Genomic DNA, 21,930 nt, shown 5'->3' on the forward strand with positions numbered 1-21,930 from the left:
ATTCAACATATCTCGTACGAGGGGCTGGAATGATTAACGATCGAAGATTCATTTGAAAAAACTGATAAAATACCTTCCGAGTTTTCTTCATTTTTTTAGCGAAAACAGGGTTTTATTATATTTTATTTCCGCAAATTGTACGCATATTTTGCTTTAAAAATAATATTATAGCAAACTGTAACTTTATGTTAACCTATAAAAAAAAAATCGTAGCTATGGGACCTACATTGCCGTAAATTTATCAGTCATCATAATGGTAATTTGATGGTGTTTGTCGGGGTAAATCTATTGAGCCCAAACACGATGGAGTTATGATAAATAGATTACGAGTTCTGGTGACCAACTCCTGACTCCATCATGAGACCCTGGACTTCATCTAGATCGATGGTACTCGTCAGGGCAAATCTTTTGAGCCCAAACACGATGGAATTATAATGAGTAGATTAGGAGTTCTAGTGACCAACTCCTGACTCCATCATGAGACCCTGGACTTCATCTAGATTGATGGTGCTCGTGAGGGTAAATCTATTGAGCCCAAACTCGATGGAGTTATGATGAGTAGATTAGGAGTTCTGGGGAGTTCTGGTGACCAACTCCTGACTCCGTCATGAGACCCTGGACCTCATCTAGATCGATGGTGTTCGTCAGGGCAAATCTTTTGAGCCCAAGCACGATGGAATTATAATGAGTAGATTAGGAGTTCTGGTGACCAACTCCTGACTCCATCATAAGAACCTGGATGGACTTCATTCGGGTCAAAAATAATCATACAAACCCTAACGTGATTTCAAATAACACTGAAACTCTATAGCATTCAGCTCTCGTACTAATATGCACAAACGATTGGCATCTTGGCTGGGCAGCATGGGTGCGTAGCCAACATGCCAAACGTTTACGATACGACAAGGAAACACTATCTGTCTCTCTATCGCAATAATATGCGCAATCGATTGGCTTCTTGGCTAGGTATCATGGGTGCGTAGCCAACATGCCAATCGTTTACGATACGACAACGAAACACTACTCTCTCTATCGCACTAATATACGCAAACGATTGGTATTTTGGCTAGGCACCAAGCAAGTGTGTGGCCAACATGCCAATCGTTTACGATACGACAACGAAACACTATCTGTCTCTCTATCGCACTAATATACTTTATTTATACCTGCAGTCATTTACTAACTTCTTCATTTTCCATTGGTGTGAAAGAGACAGAATAAAGAGCAAGGGTTATAGTACACTCTGTAGTCTGTACACTTAGTAGTAGTGTACATAAAAAAAAACTACATATACAATAAAATAAAGAGTGCCCATATGAAATTAATGTTGCTTGAAATTATATTGAAAACTATCAAGATTATTCTAGTCTGCATTGAAACGCGCGTCGCGTTGCCGGCGCTCGCGTACCGAGCGCCAACGCCATCTATCGAGCGTTATTTCGTGAAATCGGAGAACGCTCCAAGGATTAAGGGCTCTTAAGACATAATTTGGTTTTTCTCAGAAACGCGTAAATTTTCAGGATTGCCATAAAACAAACCTAACCTAATGAAAATTATAACCTAAGGAAATTCCTGAAAAGTTAACAGATTCAGAGTTATGACAAATGATAATATGACTATCATTACATTATGACTTTCAATAATTATGCCAGACAAAGGGATCCGACCTGGATATAAATAAAATTACTGATTAATTACTCAACTATCATTTACTCTATTAAACTATCATTATCGATTTTCTATACCAGCACATCACATTTGGGAACAGTACTGTACTGTCAAACAATATTACCAATTAGCATTCTATATCAGTATTTATGCCATCCATGCATGGTCAAAAATTATATTTTTTCAAATATTTTGTGAACGACTACAGTTATGACTACGGTTATTAAGACAATAATATTACCTTTAAATGTCTTTCAAATGACTCCTCACACGAACCGATCGGTCCCATAGGACTCCAGATGTGGATAAATATTAATGATATTCGGGTGCTATCTCCGGCCCCCCCTTGTTTTTCGACCCGTACCCCTCTCTCCATAAACTAAAGCCGGTCAATTCGTCTTCTGGAGACAACGAGGAGCATATCCATACGTTTTAGGTATAGATAGATAGATAGAGTACTCTTTATTGGCACACCTCAGTAAAAATATACAAGAAAAATAAACCATTAATTAAATTTAGAGGCAGACAACAGGCGGTCTTATCGCTAAAAAGCGATCTCTTCCAGACAACCTTTAGGTAGGTATAATAAATACCTTTAGGTAGAAGAGCTGTCGACAACTTTCCTCGAAAAAGGCCAGTTTACTCCAGACTATGATGGTATCCTCAAAAAACCAACCTACGATCATTACATCGCGCAAATTAGACAATTTGCCGATAGATGGCACTGTACATAATTATGCTTAGTATAGGTACTTCTGTTCTGATAAAGTCTTTCGCCTTTATAGTATAATTACACGAGATAATTAACATTTCTATTATGATCATGAAGTACATGCCACATATCAGTTGATGTAGAAAGGTAATTTTCTTTATGTAAATGGAACCTCAATTTTAAAAGGAATTGATTGACAATATCAAGCATACAAAAAAATATGAAAATTTACTATAAAAAATTAAATGTTTTTAACAATATGTTTATGGTTTTATTTTTAAGCAACACATACTTTTTTATAATGAAATGCATCACAAATTAGGATTAAAATTCCAATAATTTAAGTCATAAACACATTATTTTTACAATTACAAAATGGCCAGGGTAGGAGACTCATAATATGGGGGACAATCTTTATCATGTATAAATCTTAAAAAAAGAAAAAGAAATATTTAAACACAGACCTATTCATTAGTCATAATCAGAGGCCGGTGGCAGTTTTAAGTAACATTAAGGTCTTCTTATTTATCAACTCTCAATATGGAATATGGACAGAAGTAGGACTATCAATGAACCTGGAAAAAACAAAGGTGATGACAAATGGCGAGAAGAACATCATTAAAATAGGAGAAATGACAGTGGAATATGTGGACGAATACATTTACCTCGGTCAGATTATATCACCTGACGAAACAATAGAGAAAGAAATAGAGAGAAGAATAGTGAACGGGTGGAAAAGGTACTGGTCCCTGAAAGAAGTCTTCAAAGATAAACAACTCCACTCTAAGACAAAGGGTAAACTATTTAACACATGTGTTCTTCCCGTCCTAATGTATGGTAGCCAGACCTGGGCGCTGACAAAAGCTACTACATCCCATCTAGCATGCTGCCAGCGTGCCATGGAAAGGAGCATGATAGGTGTACGGAAGACTGACCGGCTACGATGGGATGGTGACATTGGGCAGGTAGCTGGCCGTACCTGGAGCAGAGTGGCAATAGATCGGAGAGAGTGGAGAAGGTTGGAGGAGGCCTTTGCCGAAGGGCAAGCAGGCAAAGAATACAAAAGATGGGAGATAATAGAGAGATAGTAGTACTGTTCTTTGTCCTGTAAATAAAGGCTATTTTATTTTTATTTTTATTTTAACTCTCAATATAACTAATTACCTATATTGACACAATGTAGAATACAACATATTAAAAGTAGGGGTAAATAACAAGCAATCTTATTGATAAACGGCAATCTCTTTCATTGCATGTTTTTTTTTTCATGTTTAAATTATGTTTTAGTGGTAATAAATATTCCACTAGTTTCTTTTTAGGGTTCCGTAGCCAAATGGCAAAAAACGGAACCCTTATAGATTCGTCATGTCCGTCTGTCTGTCCGATTCTGTCACAGCCACTTTTTTCCGAAACTATAAAAGTTATACTGTTCAAACTTGGTAAGTAGATGTATTCTATGAACCGCATTATGATGTTCACACAAAAATAGAAAAAAAACAATAAATTTTGGGGGTTCCCCATACTTAGAACTGAAACTCAAAAAATCTTTTTTCATCAAACTCATACGTGTGGGGTATCTATGGATAGGTCTTTAAAAATGATATTGAGGTTTCTAATATCATTTTTTTCTAAACTGAAAAGTTTGCGCGAGAGACACTTCCAAAGTGGTAAAAAGTGTGTCCCCCCCCCCGTAACTTCTAAAATAACAGAATGAAAAATCTAAAAAAAATATATGATATACATTGCCATGCAAACTTCCACCGAAAATTGGTTCGAACGAGATCTAGTAAGTAGTTTTTTTTTAATACGTCATAAAAATTTAAAAAAAAAAATTTTTTTCATCAAACCTATACGTGTGGGGTATCTATGGATAGGTCTTCAAAAATGATATTTAGGTTTCTAATATCATTTTTTTCTAAACTGAATAGTTTGCGCGAGAGACACTTCCAAAGTGAAAAAATGTGTGTCCCCCCCCTGTAACTTCTAAAATAACAGAATGAAAAATCTAAAAAAAATATATGATATACATTACCATGCAAACTTCCACCGAAAATTGGTTCGAACGAGATCTAGTAAGTAGTTTTTTTTTAATACGTCATAAAAATTTAAAAAAAAAATTTTTTTCATCAAACCCATACGTGTTATGTATCTATAGATAGGTCTTCAAAAATGATATTTAGGTTTCTAATATCATTTTTTTCTAAACTGAATAGTTTGCGCGAGAGACACTTCCAAAGTGAAAAAATGTGTGTCCCCCCCCCCTGTAACTTCTAAAATAACAGAATGAAAAATCTAAAAAAAATATATGATATACATTACCATGCAAACTTCCACCGAAAATTGGTTTGAACGAGATCTAGTGAATAGTTTTTTTTTAATACGTCAATACATTAAAAAAAAATTTTTTTCATCAAACCCATACGTGTGGGGTATCTATGGATAGGTCTTCAAAAATGATATTTAGGTTCCTAACATAATTTTTTTCTAAACTGAATAGTTTGCGCGAGAGACAGTTCCAAAGTGGTAAAATGTGTGTCCAAAGTGGTAAAATGTTGAACAAGATCTAGCAAGTAGATTTTTTTTTTAATACGTCTTAAATGGTACGGAACCCTTCATGCGCGAGTCCGACTCGCACTTGGCCGCTTTTTTAAAAGAAATAAGTTGTAATTATTTTAATATTATCTGTTTATATTATCCGTTTACAGTCAAATATCCATGATATCTGGTAGACTGAGCTTCGTTCAGAAAACATAAAAACTCAAAAATGGGCATTTTCCCCGAGATAAGACCTAGCTAGATCGATTTTTCGCCCCTGTAAACCCCCATATAGTAAGCAGCATTAAGGTATATTTTTTTAATATTTTGTGTTGTATCAATATGTATCAGGAGTCGATAAATGAGAACTCCTTATGACAGTTCCAAAATACCACAATAATTCCAGGCTCTGGTCATAATGTTTGATGTTAAATTGACATAAAATGCTACAGGTTGCCAATCACTGGTGATGACATCAAGCTGATCTTATGATGGAGACCAAAGTTTGCCATTAGAACTCTATGATAAATCAAATGCAACATTGAGTTCGTGTATAGCCTGAATGAATAGATATTTGTTTAAAAAAAGTACAGTTGTTGACTTAATACAGCTTGAATCAAAAGCGAAATTTTTAACAAGTAAAAAAATATTTCGATTAGCCAATCTACTACCCAATCCTTTCTGGTATATTTCTAAAGTGACCACAGTGAAGGTTGGAAATTGTTAAATATCCCAAAGATAAAAAAGAGCTAAATATGTGGGATATAAAAACAGTGTAGCGCCCACAACATTCTTTCAGGTACACAACACAGGGCTAGAGTCGGTCTAAACTATTTGCATTGATAAGAACAGAACAGAGTGAGCGTCATTATAATCATTATATTTTCATAGAAATTTGACAATGATGATGACCATTGCAAGTGCCATGCTGAGTTAAGCCAGTCACAGACTGAGCAAAAATATACCAAATGATATCATAGAGCAAAGCATCTTACGATATATTTTACGAACCATTTCACGGAGTCCACACACGAAAGTTATATATTTTGGTATCTTATAGCAAGGCATCTTAGGATACCTTACGACATATAGCTCGATATATTACGATATATTTCGTCTCTCTCACAATGTAGGTGCTAAACAAACAGCGATATATATTTTGGTATCATTGGCGTGTGTTGTGCTTAGCTATACTATATCTGTCGGTATCTTAAGGTATATTAATACGTTTAAATTATCACACCGTCTATGACGAGCTTGGTCCGAATTAAGCATCATATTCCATATGCCAACAGTGGCAACACTGGTTCGTGATGGCAACGAAATCAATCCATACAATTTAGGCATTCAGTGTTTTGTAAATCTTATGAATGAAGTTGTGTATAAAAGCTTAAATCGTTTGGCGAAATCACATTCTAATAAGTAAAATGTTTTACAATAGCACCACTAAATGAGTTTCAATTTAGCAAGGTAAATTGAACTCTACCAAGAAATGGCCGACGCCGGTGACAAGTAAACAAAACAAAAACTGACCTGTTGCGTTAAAAATGTAAAAATAACCAGACACCATGAATTAAAGAAACATCCTAATAGTCTTATCTATCAAATATAATGCTCAAACCTACCATGTCGGGGCCCATATCCTTAACATCAGCTTCGAAAAAAAAATCACTCAAAGGTTTCATACGAACGAACTAAAAGCTCAATCATGTACACCAATACAATAAGCTTATACTGAAAGAAACTTGTCACTTTTCACATTTAACTGCACTTGATTTACACTATATAAACACTGTGAATAATTGCTTTGCGGCTTTCCTTACACTTCAGCGTAAAAAGTACAATAATCAAACTGAATAGGCAAACTAGCCTACAATGTTGATTTGTTTCGAACAAAGGACGTACGCCGACCACAGCGCCTGCGCTAAAATGGTCCATACACAAACACTCAAATGGTGGGCGACCGGCGAACATTGGGCGAAGCGGAGCGTCCAACGAATAGAATAGGCCTCAACCCCGTGTACAATATACGTAGAGGGCGTGCTAATCAACAACTATTACCATAGTTTTTTTTAATTGCCTTTCGATTTTTCTAGGGTTCCGTAGTCAAATAGGAAGCCTTTTCGAGTTTCGTCACAGTTTAAGAAATAATACAGTCGGCCGACGAAGGCGTCTAGACAGGGCAACCGTGAGGGGAGCGAGGGGCGGCGGGCGAGAAGGGCGTAGGGATTGCAAACCGGATTGATTTATCCGGCCGGATTTTGGCCATAATCCGGCCGGATTTTGGCCATAATCCGGCCGCAACGGATCCGGTTTGGTGTATGTGTTAATCAAATGACATATTTTTCTAGTTTTTTGCATAATACGTATTCCTAAATCTCTATAATTTGATGTTAATAAATAACTTCTTAACAATAAAAAGAACTTAGTAAAAAGTGTTACAATGTCAATATCACTTATATTTTAATTTTTTTTGGTCTTATTTTTTTTGTCTGAGAAAGTAGTAGACTATATGATTTAAAAATTAAACTTTTTTTAATTTACAGTAAAGTATATTGGTAAAATTATAGGGAACAGAACACAACATGAAACGATGACACGACACGAACGATGAGAGAAAATAATAGTGTAGGATTTAAAACCATCGCGGAAAAGGACTACTTAAGAAAAGTTACATGGATCAAATAAATAATTGGCTAGACGTAGAGTAGCATGTACCACGAGATGAAGCAAGTTGCATAAGATTGGATGAAATTGTAAAGACAAAAGATACTCTTTTAAATTTGAATAGAAAAGAATCAATATTTTATCATATATATAATTGGAGAAAACTCAAGATTATCAATATTACCATATATTCATTCACATATATTTAATATGAGCCCAACTCTATTCGGTTGAGTACCGCCGACTTAATCCTGCTCATTTGGTGAGAGTCAGAATCGCGGGTGTACCTAAATAAAATCAAATGAAAAGCATACCATATTTTTGTACCTAATTTGTACTATTTAGTACCTCGTTTAAAAAAATTTGTACCTCACGGTACGTAAAGTTATGATCAAAAAACAGGTCACCCGCCATCCTGACAGTCAGAATGGCGGGTGTACTTTATTACGCTATGTTCCCGTGGTTATTGATAAATTCTATAAAAGCCAAATTTTTGTACCTTTTTTGTACCTTCATATTCAATTATAATATGAGTCATTTTATTTGTGCTTTTCAAGTTTTACTCATTTTATATTTTGCTTGCTATTACAATTTTGCAGGCGTTATAATTTTTCAAGTTATCGATTTAATTTTTAAGAAAAAACGCTAAGGTACAATTATTTTTATTACGCCAGGATTTAGTACCTTTAATGTTTAATCTGTTAAGTTCTAATAGCTCAGAAAATCATGTCTTAAAAATGATTTTTCTTAGGAAGATTTCTTTGAATTGGCGCCTAGCCTTTTTTAAGACATGATTTACTGAGTTATTTGAACTTAACATAACCGCGGGAACATAGCGTAATAAAGTACACCCGCCATTCTGACTGTCAGGATGGCGGGTGACCTGTTTTTTGGTGATAACTTTAAGTACCGTGAGGTACAAAATTTTTTAAAGGAGGTACTATATAGTACAAATTAGGTACAAAAATATGGTATGGTTTTCATTTAATTTTATTTAGGTAGGTACACCCGCCATTCTGACTCTCACCTCATTTGTTTACTTTTAATCTCCTATCACAACATTAACCTTCTCTTTAGCATAAATTACAAATGCCTTCCATGGCATCTCCATTCTTTAATTAATTGTTCCTTCTATTACAGTATTTATGTAATCGTTATATCATGCCACCAACACGAAAGAAGAAGAAATTCTCTTCTGTTCCCAGTCATCGTTATAATTAATATATTTTTATCTTTCTAAATTTAAACTTTTTCATTCGTTTTTTGTTCTGTTCAACTTCATACCTCTCATCCGTTGACTTTTCCTCATCTAAAACGCACAGCGCGTGTTGTATTTAGGCGTTTATTTTACCGGATCCGGATCGGATCCGATGATTTTTACCGGATCCGGTAGCTCCTGAAAAATGCCGGATCCGGCCGTATTACCGGATCCGCCGGACCGGATTGCAATCCCTAGAAGGGCGGTCCCTGAGTTTCATACGCGCCATTGTTCGTATTCAGGGATATGATTTTGAGGGCTGACGCGTGTCTTAAAATTATCAATCAATTTGTACACAATTAAAATGGGGCATACGACATGTGCTGTGCGACAGTGCATGTTGTCTTCTTCCATAAATAAAGAACTGCGATTTCATCAATTCATAAATTATAAACTAAAAACATGCAAAACTATTCTAATATTATGACAAATACGGAAAATGGCTGGCGCGAGTGGCGCGTTATTTTTTTTTACGCAAGATTCCAATGCGCGCGCAAGGCAAAGGCGCGAATGAAATCGACAAACAGCCAATATAAAAAATGTAAAAAGCTAATATTTTCGTAGTTCTATTCGACGGATGGATATCAAATTAGTCATTAATGTAATTTACAAGATAATTTAATCTATAAATTATGATTGGTGTGATAAAACCTCTCTGTACTAACAGGTTTAAAAAAAGTATTACACGACCAAATTAAGAAGTCTCCGTTTCCATGCATATTATTAGCAATCAGTTACCTTCTTAACTCAGTCGGATAATATAATGAAAAAGCACGAGTGTTATAATATACTGAAAAAGCAGGCATGTTTAATATCTAGGATTATGAGCCAAAAATCGGTGGAATAAAAACGTCTTTTTTAAGCAAGTGTGTTGAAAAAGATATTTACATCAATGAATGCTTGAAGAAACGGTTAATACCATTCATTCTAAAACACGATTCCTCGGCCTTATTTTGGCCAGATCTAGCTACAGCCTACTATGCAACGGACACCCTAAACTTTCTCAAGCAACATGATAAAGCACTGAAGCCGCCAAATATTCCATAGTGCCGCCCTATCGAAAGGTATTGGGCTCTGGTCAAAAGAATCTTACGTAAGACAGGTAAGACTGCCAACAATCAGCAAGACTTCCTGAGAAAGTGGAACGCAGCGAGCAGGAAAGTGGCTAATGACACTGTCGCACGGCTGATGGAGGGCATTCGACAAAAATTGCGGCAAGAGTGGGAGAAAACGTAGAATTTCAATAATAGTCGCGAGATAATAATTTTATACTGTTTTTATAATATAATATCATATATTTTTGTCCATTAAACCACTAAGCTGACAGATACAGATTTTTCTAATCCGTTACGAATCAGGCCTTAGATTTTTTATGTGTATATTTTTTCAACATAGCACAATCGGAATAGAACAAACCTCGAAATTTCTTGGACAGTCCTGAAATTTGGTATTTATGTAAATTAAAGGCCCCTTTTTCATGTGTGCACATTTGACATTTGGGAACCTCGAGGAATCGCAGCCATCTTCCAAGATCGCAGTAAACAGAGTTGTGCTCCGTGTTGTTAGTAGTATAACGGACTAATAGCCACATACGTATTTTGACTAAGGTGTAGACTTTGTGAAGTAAGGGCTTAAAAAGTTAAAAGGTTGGCTCTACATGAAATCTGATAACTTTTTGACAGTGCGAGCCTTATGGTTTCGTCTTGGCAACATTTTACATGAAAATGTTTTGGTGGGATATTTTCTTTCACATTCTGTTTATTACGTAACATTAAATTTAGTTACGATTAATTAAGTATTGGAGGAGGATAGTTGTCCTTATCGCAATAATTTAAGCAGCCGCCCCCATCGGCGCGACGGAGATGTTTACTTTAAATTTCTTCCATCGCAGTTCAGTCCTGGAGCAATTCGCGTTTTACTCAAAATCTACGTACTCTATAGGGACCGTGCGCGTTGGAGGGTCTGCCATCTTGTGGTCTGAATCGGAACCATAAACAGGCACAGTTACACGTCAAGTGTTTTCTTGTGCATAGTAGGTTCTGCCATCTTGTGGGCTACATCGAAACAAAAAACATCACATTTACGCCTCGCGCCAAAAATCTGACGGCTCCTGTGCTGCCCCTCCTATAGTTCATGCACGCTCCCTATCAAAATATGGAGTAAGCACATTAAAGCCAGTATTTGCCGAACGTTAATGCAATTAAATTAACCATTAACAATTAAGGAAAATTAATAATTAATTGCAATTAACATTAATTTGCATTAAAATCAATTGCTTCACAAACCATCACAAATTCAATAAATTGTTAATGAAAATTGTTAAAAAAAATTATTAATTAACAATTAAAGAGAATAAATGTCGTAATTATATAAAAGGCGTCCAAGGGATTAAGGGTCTACAAGACTGAACTTTTGAGTATATATTACTCATCCTCCTGATTAACCCTGGCAGTGCCTAGTGGAACTCAGGTTTGGTGTACCAGAGGCACACGCTGTTTTGGTCATCCGACTCGTCTTGATGAGCACTTGGAAGAGCAGTATCCACGATAGAGCTGATGCTGAACCCTCGCAGTACCTAGTGGATCTCAGGTTTGGTGCAACATAGGCACACGCTGTTTTGGTAATCCGACTCGTATTGATGGGCACTTGAAAGAGCAGTATCCAAGATAGAGCTGATTCTGAACCCTGGCAGTACCTAGTGGAACTCAGGTTTGGTGCAACATAGGCACACGCTGTTTCGGTCATCCGACTCGTCTTAATGACCAGTTGGGAGAGCTGTATCCAAGATAGAGCTGATGCTGAACCCTGGCAGTACCGAGTGGTACTCGGGTTTGGTTCAGCATAGGCACACGCTGTTTTGGTCATCCGACTTGTCTTGATGAGCACTTGGGAGAGCAGTATACAAGATAGAGCTGATGCTGAACCTTGGTATTACTTAATGAAACTCAGGTTTGGTGCAGCATAGGTACACGCTGTTTTGGTCATCTAAAACGTCTTGATGAGCACTTATTAGAGCATTACCCAAGATAGAGCTGATGCTGAACCCTGGCAGTACCTATTGGAACTCAGGTTTGGTGCAACATAGACACACGCCGTTTTGGCCATGAGACTCGTCTTGATGAGCACTTAGGAGAGCAGTATCCAAGATAGAGTTGATGCTGAACCCTCGCAATACCTAGTGGAACTCAGGTTTGGTGCAACATAGGCACCACGCTGTTATGGTCATCCGACTCGTCTTGATGAGCACTTGGAGAGTAGTATTCAAGATAGAGCTGATGCTGATCCCTGGCAGCATATTCTGCGTCGAAAGAAAAACGCATGAAAACTCGAAAACACGTGTTTTCCCAGACATAAGACTAATCTAGATCGATTGTATACCCCCAAAAACCCCCATATACCAAAGGGTCTAGCAGGCTAAGCGAACAAGAAGTGCCCCCAACGACGGATTTTGTCGATATTTCTGGTAGTGTACTGTTAGGTCCTAAGGACCCTCCATGCTTAACATCAGACCTCGATTCTCTTTTGTTTGTGAGTTATTCAGGATAACGTAAAATAATTAGGGTATCATTGAAAGTGTCATATTTTATAAACGATTCAAGTTACGTGAACCAAACAAAATTATATTTGATAACAATAAAAAAAACTACAAAATGCATATTTTTTACCAACATCCTGTCCTTAAACTTCATTGCAAAAAATAAAAATATTTTTTTCCTTCCAATTTTTTTTTTACTTTTCGCGGAGGTACACCTCCAAAAAAATATGCATGAGTAGCCACTAATTCCCACTACATACAGATATAAAAATATTTGCACAAATGTTCGTGCTTCAGCTCAAAAAAAAAAACGATTCTCCAATAAGTAGTCACTGGCATTATATGTACAGATAGAAGTACCAGTGCAGTTTGAAGATTAGTGTGTAGGTATAGGTATACAAACTCTTCTAATAAACCTATTTGGAGTGCATCAACGATGACGTGTCAGCTTTGATAACATCTGACACATAATATTATCTGCATTTGTTTTTTGCATTTTGTAGTGGAAAATGGAAAACATTAAATGCAAGTCTTGTAAAAAAACATTAAAAAATATCCGTGGGAAACAAAAATGCATAGAAACAGAGCAAGAGGCTGATTTATATAGCAAATGCAGTAATATGTTAATTTGCATAAATGATTTATTGTGTGGTAAGTGTCGACTTTTAGTGTATAAACATAAAGCAGTAGGTTGCAGACGAAGAGCCAGCATCGCCAATTGTTGTGCATGTACTCGCAGAAGTTGATGCTACTGCTTTATGTTTATACACTAAAAGCCGACACTTACCACACAATAAATCATTTATGCAAATTAACATATTAGTGCATTTGCTATATAAATCAGCCTCTTGCTCTGTTTCTATGCATTTTTGTTTCCCACTGATATTTTTTAATGATTTTTTACAAGACTTGTACTTAATGTTTTCCATTTTCCACTACAAAATGCAAAAAACAAATGCAGATAATATTATGTGTCAGATGTTATCAAAGCTGACACGTCATCGTTGATGCACTCCAAATAGATTTATTAGAAGAGTTTGTATACCTACACACTAATCTTCAAACTGCACTGGTACTTCTATCTGTACATATAATGCCAGTGACTACCTACTTATTGGAGAATCGTTTTTTTTTTGACATGAAGCACGAACATTTGTGCAAATATTTTTATATGTGTATGTAGTGGGAATTAGTGGCTACTCATGCATATTTTTTTTGGAGGTGTACCTTCGCGAAAAGTAAAAAAAAAATTGGAAGGAAATTTTTATTTTTATTTTTTGCAATGAAGTTTAAGGACAGGATGTTGGTAAAAAATATGCATTTTGTAGTTTTTTTTATTGTTATCAAATATAATTTTGTTTGGCTCACGTAACTTGAATCGTTTATAAAATATGACACTTTCAATGATACCCTAATTATTTTACGTTATTCCGAATAACTCGCAAACAAATGAGAATCGAGGTCTGATGTTAAGCATGGAGGGTCCTTAGGACCTAACAGTACACTACCAGAAATATCGACAAAATCCGTCGTTGGGGGCACTTCTTGTTCGCTTAGCCTGCTAGACCCTTTCAGCGAAATCGTTAGAACCGTGTTCGAGATCACAGAAATATATATATATACAAGAATTGCTCGTTTAAAGGTATAAGATTCACAATTAACAGGCAAAAATCCTACTTCATATATCGCTCTCTCATCTTTCTTGATTATGAATACTGAGGATTACTCAGTTACTTTAATCGGTGTGTCAAATAGTTTGTGCAACTGGCTATTCTGTTGCATTGCATTAACAATTGATGTATATTTGACAACTGTAACATATATATAATTAATATAATACAAAAAACGGGTTGCACTCCAGGAGTGCCGGCAGAAGTGAAAACTTGAATATTAACGTTGTGCATTTTTGATATTTTGGAGAAATTGAGTAGCAGTATTATAAAAGACTTTATTATACCTACGTAAATAAATTTTAGTGCTGATATATGACATATACAGAGTAATTCATAAGCAGGACTACAACCTACACAATCAGTAAATGTTAATGAATCGTTCACCATTATATTACTTAAGTAAAACAATCACGCTTCTTTTCTGTTATTTAACTTTTTGGTAAGGAAAAATTTGAGTATCTACAATCATGGACACCCAACAACACTAAGATACAATACAACACAACTAACGAAGATTAACACATTCACTGCCAGGAACCCACCAGGTGGGCGCTCGTAAACTTTACTCGGATGCCGGACAACCCGCTGCAGGAGTTCACTGTATACACAGCTATAGACGACTACCGTCTACGGCAAAGAACCCACCTGGTGAGCGCACATCTTCACAGGCATATCGCAGGGTTGACACTGGCAGAGATTTATTTACTTATTAGCTATAATATTATTTATAGACAATATAGACATGGATCAATTACTTTTTAATATCTTAAATTACAAATTGGAGACTAACCTATGTATATGCACGACCCGATAATCCGCGTCAAATTATAATTAATTTTGGCCGCGGATTAAATGGTTTAATTTATGATTACTTACATTAATAATCCCTTTGTAAATGCATCACGTTGTGAAGGGCGTGAGTAGATCCGTACTAACAAAATAAAAGTACTAGAATGTTTGACTATGAAACTTAGCAGAGCCCTGGCGCACGCAGGGGCGCCCGCCTGGTGGGCGCTTATATATATTGCCCAGTTCCTGGGGTAGCGTCCCGTTTTTCGTCTGGCAGTGAATGTGTTAAAGCTCTTTAACCGTTATGACAGCACTTTGATTATGAAGAAAATAAAATGTCACACTTGAATGAGATACGATTTTTCAAAAGTAACCGGGCTTCGATGATATTCAATTTGCACGTGACCATGATGTCACGTGTCCGTCTTACGAATTTTCAATCTGACAGTCACGTGACCTGACGCGACTAACGGTCACGTGACCTGACGCGAGTTTAACATTTTTTCCCCGTCACAAAAAGTGCACAGCGCCGCTAAAGAAGTTTTAACTTCAAAAAATCCATATTGTAATCCAAATAACAACTTGGAATGTAATTAACAACACTCAAGGTCACGCCGATTTCACGCCGATCATTTATCGGCGGCGTGGCAAAAAATCCCGCCGGCGCGGCGCACACGTCTATGCTATGTTTTGCATACATTTGAAACGTAGCTGTAGCTGCGTTTCAAATGTATGCAAAACATAGCATAGCAAGCATAGCACATCTTTGGTGGAAAGGCACCCTTACACTTGTTTTATTAAAGAAAAATCAGTACAGCCGCCTTGAGAGGACCCCGAATATCAAATCTTTTTTTCTAGCGCCTAAATTATCGAACGGATTTCTAAAAACAGACGTCAGTAGATCCATAATTGGCATTGAGTACATTACCGTACAGACAGGGGAGATTGCAAAGTCAATTTATTTATTTAAAACTTAAAAGATTTTTAATATTGATATAGTCACCTTTCACTAAGAATCTCGGTTCAGGAGTCGAAAATAGGTCTAATGAATCGTCCTGGGTCAATATGCCGTTAATAAGCTTTAGAGCTCGGTAGAGAGGTAAGTGGGAATTCGACTTGGTACTGGTGTTCGGGAGGTTAAGTAAGGGTAGTTTACGAGGACGGAGATTGTGCCTTGAAACAGGTGGAACGTTGAAAGATATTTGCGCTAAGAGGTACCTGTTATATGTCTGACCTCGTAGTAAATGAAGAAAGAACCGTACCAAGGCTACCTTTCTTCGAGCTTCAAGTGTCTGGTATCCCACCATGCCCAATACGTACGGGGTTGGATACAGATACGGATAGTAAAAATACATTTTCTTAAACAAATATCTTGCAAAGGATTTTTGTACTTTTTCAACTGTTAGGACATATTTGTCCTCGTAAGGGTTCCATACAATGGCGTTACAATCTAGTTTACTTCTTATATATGAATAGTATAACAGATCCAGAGCTCGTCTATTTGAAAAGTGCTTGGTCTGCCGCTTAACAAAACCCATACGTTTTTTGGCCTCTTTGCAGAATCGGAGGATTTTATTGGAGAATCTTTTTTTTTTTGACATGAAGCACGAACATTTGTGCAAATCTTTTTATATGTGTATGTAGTGGGAATTAGTGGCTACTCATGCATATTTTTTTTGGAGGTGTAACTCCGCGAAAAGTAAAAAAAAAATTGGAAGGAAAAAAATATTTTTATTTTTTGCAATGAAGTTTAAGGACAGGATGCTGGTAAAAAATATGCATTTTGTAGTTTTTTTTATTGTTATCAAATATAATTTTGTTTGGTTCACGTAACTTGAATCGTTTATAAAATATGACACTTTCAATGATACTCTAATTATTTTACGTTATCCTGAATAACTCGCAAACAAAAGAGAATCGAGGTCTGATGTTAAGCATGGACCTTAGGACCTTAGGACCTAACAATACACTACCAGAAATATCGACAAAATCCGTCGTTGGGGGCACTTCTTGTTCGCTTAGCCTGCTAGACCCTTTGCTTCGGTGTCAATCCTTTTTTATGCAGGTATTTAATCACAGCACGCTGCTCTAATTTCTCCATTTTCACGATATCTACCGACACGTAACTTTAAATATGCCGTAAAATTGCTTTTAAATATAGACGCCAATTGAAATTTCGCGGGAAGACAGTTGAATAATGACAGTTCAAAATGGCGGCAGAAAAAAGAAAAAAGTTTTTTTTTAACTGGCCAGGCCGCGAATTTTTCAATCAACCCTCGTATTACATGGATCTCACAACTTTTTACGGTAGAAGAACTGAGTTGCAAGACTTGTTTTGTTTACAAGTTATGTTTTTGATGGCATAGAATGGTTTTTAGGTTCATCTATGGTATTTAAAAATAATAAAACGGATAATAAGTGTCGAGTAGCTGAAATACACGAACAACATTAGTAATAAACGTCAACTGTGTCCAACGAGTGACGTCATCGGCTCTGTAGAATTCGCGCCAATAATTATTAAGCCACGTATTCATTGTAAACATTTGTTGAGCAACAGTTGATCAATTTTTTTGATGAAATGGCACAAAGTTGCGGGAAACTTTGTTTACGGCATGACCTCCTGTCCACACCGCAGACTGCGTGAATTTAGTCATATTATTAGTTGCACCCGTAGTTTTTTTGGCCGAAATCTTCTTTTTTTCCCTCGTGAACTGCGTACGTGTACATGCATTTTAGTTTCCACGTCCTTTTTTGGCAAGTTTAGGCTAGTAAATCTCGTCCCATGCATCGTTTTTCTTATTTTTATCTTTATATTCCTTTTTTGACGAATCCCATATAGGGAATGCAAACCGGTTTTAACCGGAACCGAAAAAACCGGTTAAAACCGGTTTTTTTACGGAAACCCAAAACCGGGTTTTTAGAATTTGAAAAAACCGGTTTCGGTTTTTTTATTTATTTAACTAAGTTGCATGTTTTATTCATTATAGGGGTGTAAATCGGTCCTAAACCGGTTGAATCGACATCAAATCAAATAATGTGGTGTTGTGTTAGTTTGATCAACAAACCAAAAAAATAATTTAATATAATTGGTTTGTTCCTATTCCTAGTTACAAATAACATTAACTCAGTAAAATAGTCAGATATTCTGTCTTTAATTTCGTGATTAAATCGTGTATATACGAGGGCTGCTATTTATATATCCGGAAACCGGGATTACAATCTTCTTAAATAGTATATTTGACCTCCATGGTAAAATTTGAACTTGTTTAAGTACTGGCCGGTATATTTTTTCTTTCTTATTAACGCTAGTGTTTTGTTTTTGACGGGTTTTAAATGTCATCTCGCTGCAAGAATGGAACTCACTCGTGAAAATATTCGTGCTATGATTTATTATGATTTTCGGCGTGGTTTAACGCAACAACATTGCATAGATCAACTAACTTCAACTTTTGGTGATGAAGCTCCATCTAAAACTACTGTGTATCACTGGTTTAGTGAGTTCAATCGTGGACGTAGTATGCTTACGGACGAAGTTAAGGCAGGTCGCCCGAAATCGGTCGTTGTACCACAAAATATTGAGGCTGTGCGAAAACTTATAATGGACGACCGACATGTTACGTACCGCGAGATAGAGTCGACTCTGGGTATTTCTATGACTAGCATTAATAGCACATTACATGATCATTTAGCTGTAAAAAAAAATTGTTCGCTTTGGATACCGCACAACTTAAGTAAGGAGCAAAAAGATACTCGCGTTGAATGGTGCAATAGAATGTTAAAAAAATATAACCGTGGTGACTCAAAGGCCGTTTATAACATCTATACAGGTGACGAATCCTGGATCTGCATGCGATCCCGAAACGAAGCAACAATCAACGGTATGGGTGTTTCAAAATGAGTCGAACCCTACGAAAGTTACTCGTGCAAAAAGTACATTGAAACAAATGGTGGCCTGCTTCTTCGGTATTAATGGCCATGTAGCTACAGTGCCACTAGAAAACCGTAAAACGGTTAATTCAGATTGGTACACGACCATTTGCTTACCGGAAGTATTTGAACAAATTCGTAAAACTAACCAGCGACGAAGAATCATTCTTCATCATGACATTGCCAGCTGTCATACGTCACGCGAAACAACTCTATTTTTGGAAGGTCACAATGTGGAATTAACGGGTGTACCGCCGTACAGCCCTGATTTGGCACCCAATGATTTTTATTTATTTCCCAATATAAAAAATAAATTACGCGGTCAACGATTTTCGACCGCTGAAGATGCTGTCGACGCATTGAAACAACACGTTATGGAGGTACCTCAGGCGGAGTGTCAGAAGTGCGTCAAAAATTGGTTCACACGAATGCAAAAATGCATAGATCATCAAGGGGAATACTTTGAAAAACAATAAAACCATTTTCAGCCGTGTACGTTTGTTTTTTTGTTTCCGGATATATGAGTAGCAACCCTCGTACTATACTAGCATTCGTTTTTACACGTGAAGCAATCTTTTCTTTATTCCATGGCGATGAATTTAAGAATTGTTGATTCTAAAAACCGGAACCGGTTTTAACCGGTTTCGGTTTTTTTTTGTGGTAAAACCGAAGAAAAAACCGGTTTTTGCATTCCCTAATCCCATAGCACACTTTTCGGTTGAAAGAGATCTATTAATTGCATTATTTTGTCGTTGTCCCAAACTACCGCCATCGCCATGTTTATTGGAAAAGTTGCAAGAACTGTATGCACACGTCAACATGAGTTGATCAACTGATGTTTTTGATCGACAAGCGAAAACACTGCAACACGCAGTCAGCAACTCTGCAACACCCAGTGTTGCCTGCAACATGTTGCCAGCAACTCAGCAACATGTTGATTAAACAAGGTTGCTCAACAAATGTTTACAATGAATACGGGGCTTTAGCGTTTCAACTGCTCAAATTTTATAAATAATTTTAATATTTTTTAAATAAAATAATGCGAAGATTTATAATAGTATTTTTATATTTTCCGGTGTTCAACAGATATAAATAACGTTTTTTTTTAAGTTCATTAACCTCTTCGCCGCCATTATCTTGACATAAAGTCAATACATTTCGTGCCCTTCGTGTACTTCATATCAAGTCGTGGTTTTGGTCAGGTTTGTATACGTACAATTTTTGACGTGGCGTTTATTACTTCATTGATATGGTGGCGAATAGGATAACATTCGGACATATACTGACGATACTTACTACTCACGATATACTGATCGTGTCAGTTAATTAAATTTGGACCAACCTGATTTCGGATGGCAGCTACAGGAGTCAGGCCAAGCTGGTTTTGTCCTTGTTGTAAGAATTGATTTGTACCCGGTGCTAACATACCCGCCTGACTGAGATACATAAGGTGTTCTGCACTTTTGCCCATACCATTCATGGCTTGCATGGGGTTCCCGTGATGTTGGTGTATGTCATAAAGACCCTGTTGGCCTAATTGCGGTGCATTTTGTATGCCCTGGAGGGGTGGCATCATCATGGCATTGCTTTGTATAGCTAAGTTATTCCCCATGTTGTGATTCTGTAGTGGAGCCAGCTGGGTGTGAACCATGGTGGACGTCAGGTGTTGCGGGTGACTACCAATAGCTGACGGATTCATTGCCAAATTTCCAACGGATGAAGCAATAGCCTGATTTATATATTGCTGCGGGTTCGTTTGAGTATTTTTGATCTGCACCGGAGCTTGGTGATGCATGTTATTAATGGCCACAGGAATGGGATTCTTCCACTTGTCTTGATTCTGTAACAAAAAACTTGTATTATTAATTCAGTTAATAAAGGAGAGAGTTCCAATATCAGAGTGCCTAAAATCGATATACCTAATGTTTAAACACCAAGGCTCGACTTTCTGAATTTTTAATTTTATATACAATACTTTTTAATTATATATATATACAAATTGTTAAATGCCTCTAACTCAAAAATAGCGATGTGACCGTAACCGAGTCGTAACCCTAAAAATCAAACGTAGGGGCATATCTGTGGTGTGGCAAGATGTGTCAAAATATTTTCAATATTGTCCATAAATCCAGAGAGGAATATGAGGATAACGTTTGTATGAAAAGGGGTTTCGTCTTATATTTGGTTAAGTCGTTGCATAGAGAAATAAATAAGCATAGAGTGCTCACTTCACTCCATACATGCATTTTTGTACTTATTAATGTCTTATACCTTTAAACGAGCAATTCTTGTATATTTATTTATATATATATATTTCTGTGATCTCGGAAACGGCTCTAACGATTTCGCTGAAATTTGGTATATGGGGGTTTTTGGGGGTTTACAATCTATCTAGATTATTCTTATGTTTGGGAAAACGCGTGTTTTCGAGTTTTCATGCGTTTTTCTTTCGACGCAGAATATGGTCGCTAATTTCGTATTACCGGCCACTGTCCGTCTAATCCAGCGGGTTAAGACGCGGACTGCTAAACGAGTAGGGATTGCAATCCGGTCCGGCGGATCCGGTAATCCGGCCGGATCCGGCACTTTTCAGGTCAGGAGCCACCGGATCCGGTAAAAATCACCGGATCCGGTCAAATAAAAAAAAACGCCTAAATACAGCCCGCACTGTGCGGTTTAGATGAGGAAAAGGCGACGGATGAGAGGTATGAAGTTGAACAGAGTATAAAACGAATGAAAAAGTTTAAATTTAGTTAAATAAAAATATATTTATTATGACGATGACTGGGAACAGAAGTTGCCTTTCATGTTGGTGGCACGATATGACGATTACATAAATACTGTAATAGAAGGAAAAATTAAACGATGGAGATGCCATGGAAGGCATGTGTAATTTATGCTAAAGAGAAGAAAAGCGTGTCATAATGTTGTGATAGGACATTAAAAGTAAACAAATGAGCAGGATTAAGTCGGCGGTACTCAACCGATTAGAGTTGGGCTAATCAATATGTGTTACATGTGTGAATGAATATATGATTGTAAGTTTGTATTGAAAATGAATGTATGAAATGAAATGATAGCATTGATAATGTTTAGTTTACTTCGATTTTATATATATATGATAAAATATTGTTTATTTTCTATTCAAATTTGAGAGAGAATCTTT

General features: G+C 36.7%; 1 protein-coding gene across 5 annotated transcripts in view; it reads right to left on the reverse strand.

Moving 5' to 3' along the window:
- LOC133528258 (maternal protein pumilio) overlaps positions 1 to 21,930 on the reverse strand; it is a 476,367-nt gene that overhangs the window by 438,528 nt on the left and 15,909 nt on the right. For 3 of the 5 annotated variants that reach the window (XM_061865583.1, XM_061865566.1, XM_061865575.1), the window contains exon 2: positions 20,107 to 20,604. In XM_061865583.1, the coding sequence (XP_061721567.1) occupies positions 20,107 to 20,604 (498 nt within the window). Of the gene's footprint in view, positions 1 to 5,926; positions 6,061 to 6,540; positions 6,820 to 20,106; positions 20,605 to 21,930 lie in introns of those variants that run through there. The other 2 variants (XM_061865591.1, XM_061865602.1) reach the window with 2 other exon arrangements.

Source organism: Cydia pomonella, chromosome 1 (assembly GCF_033807575.1).
Source record: "Cydia pomonella isolate Wapato2018A chromosome 1, ilCydPomo1, whole genome shotgun sequence".
NCBI lineage: Eukaryota > Metazoa > Arthropoda > Insecta > Lepidoptera > Tortricidae > Cydia > Cydia pomonella.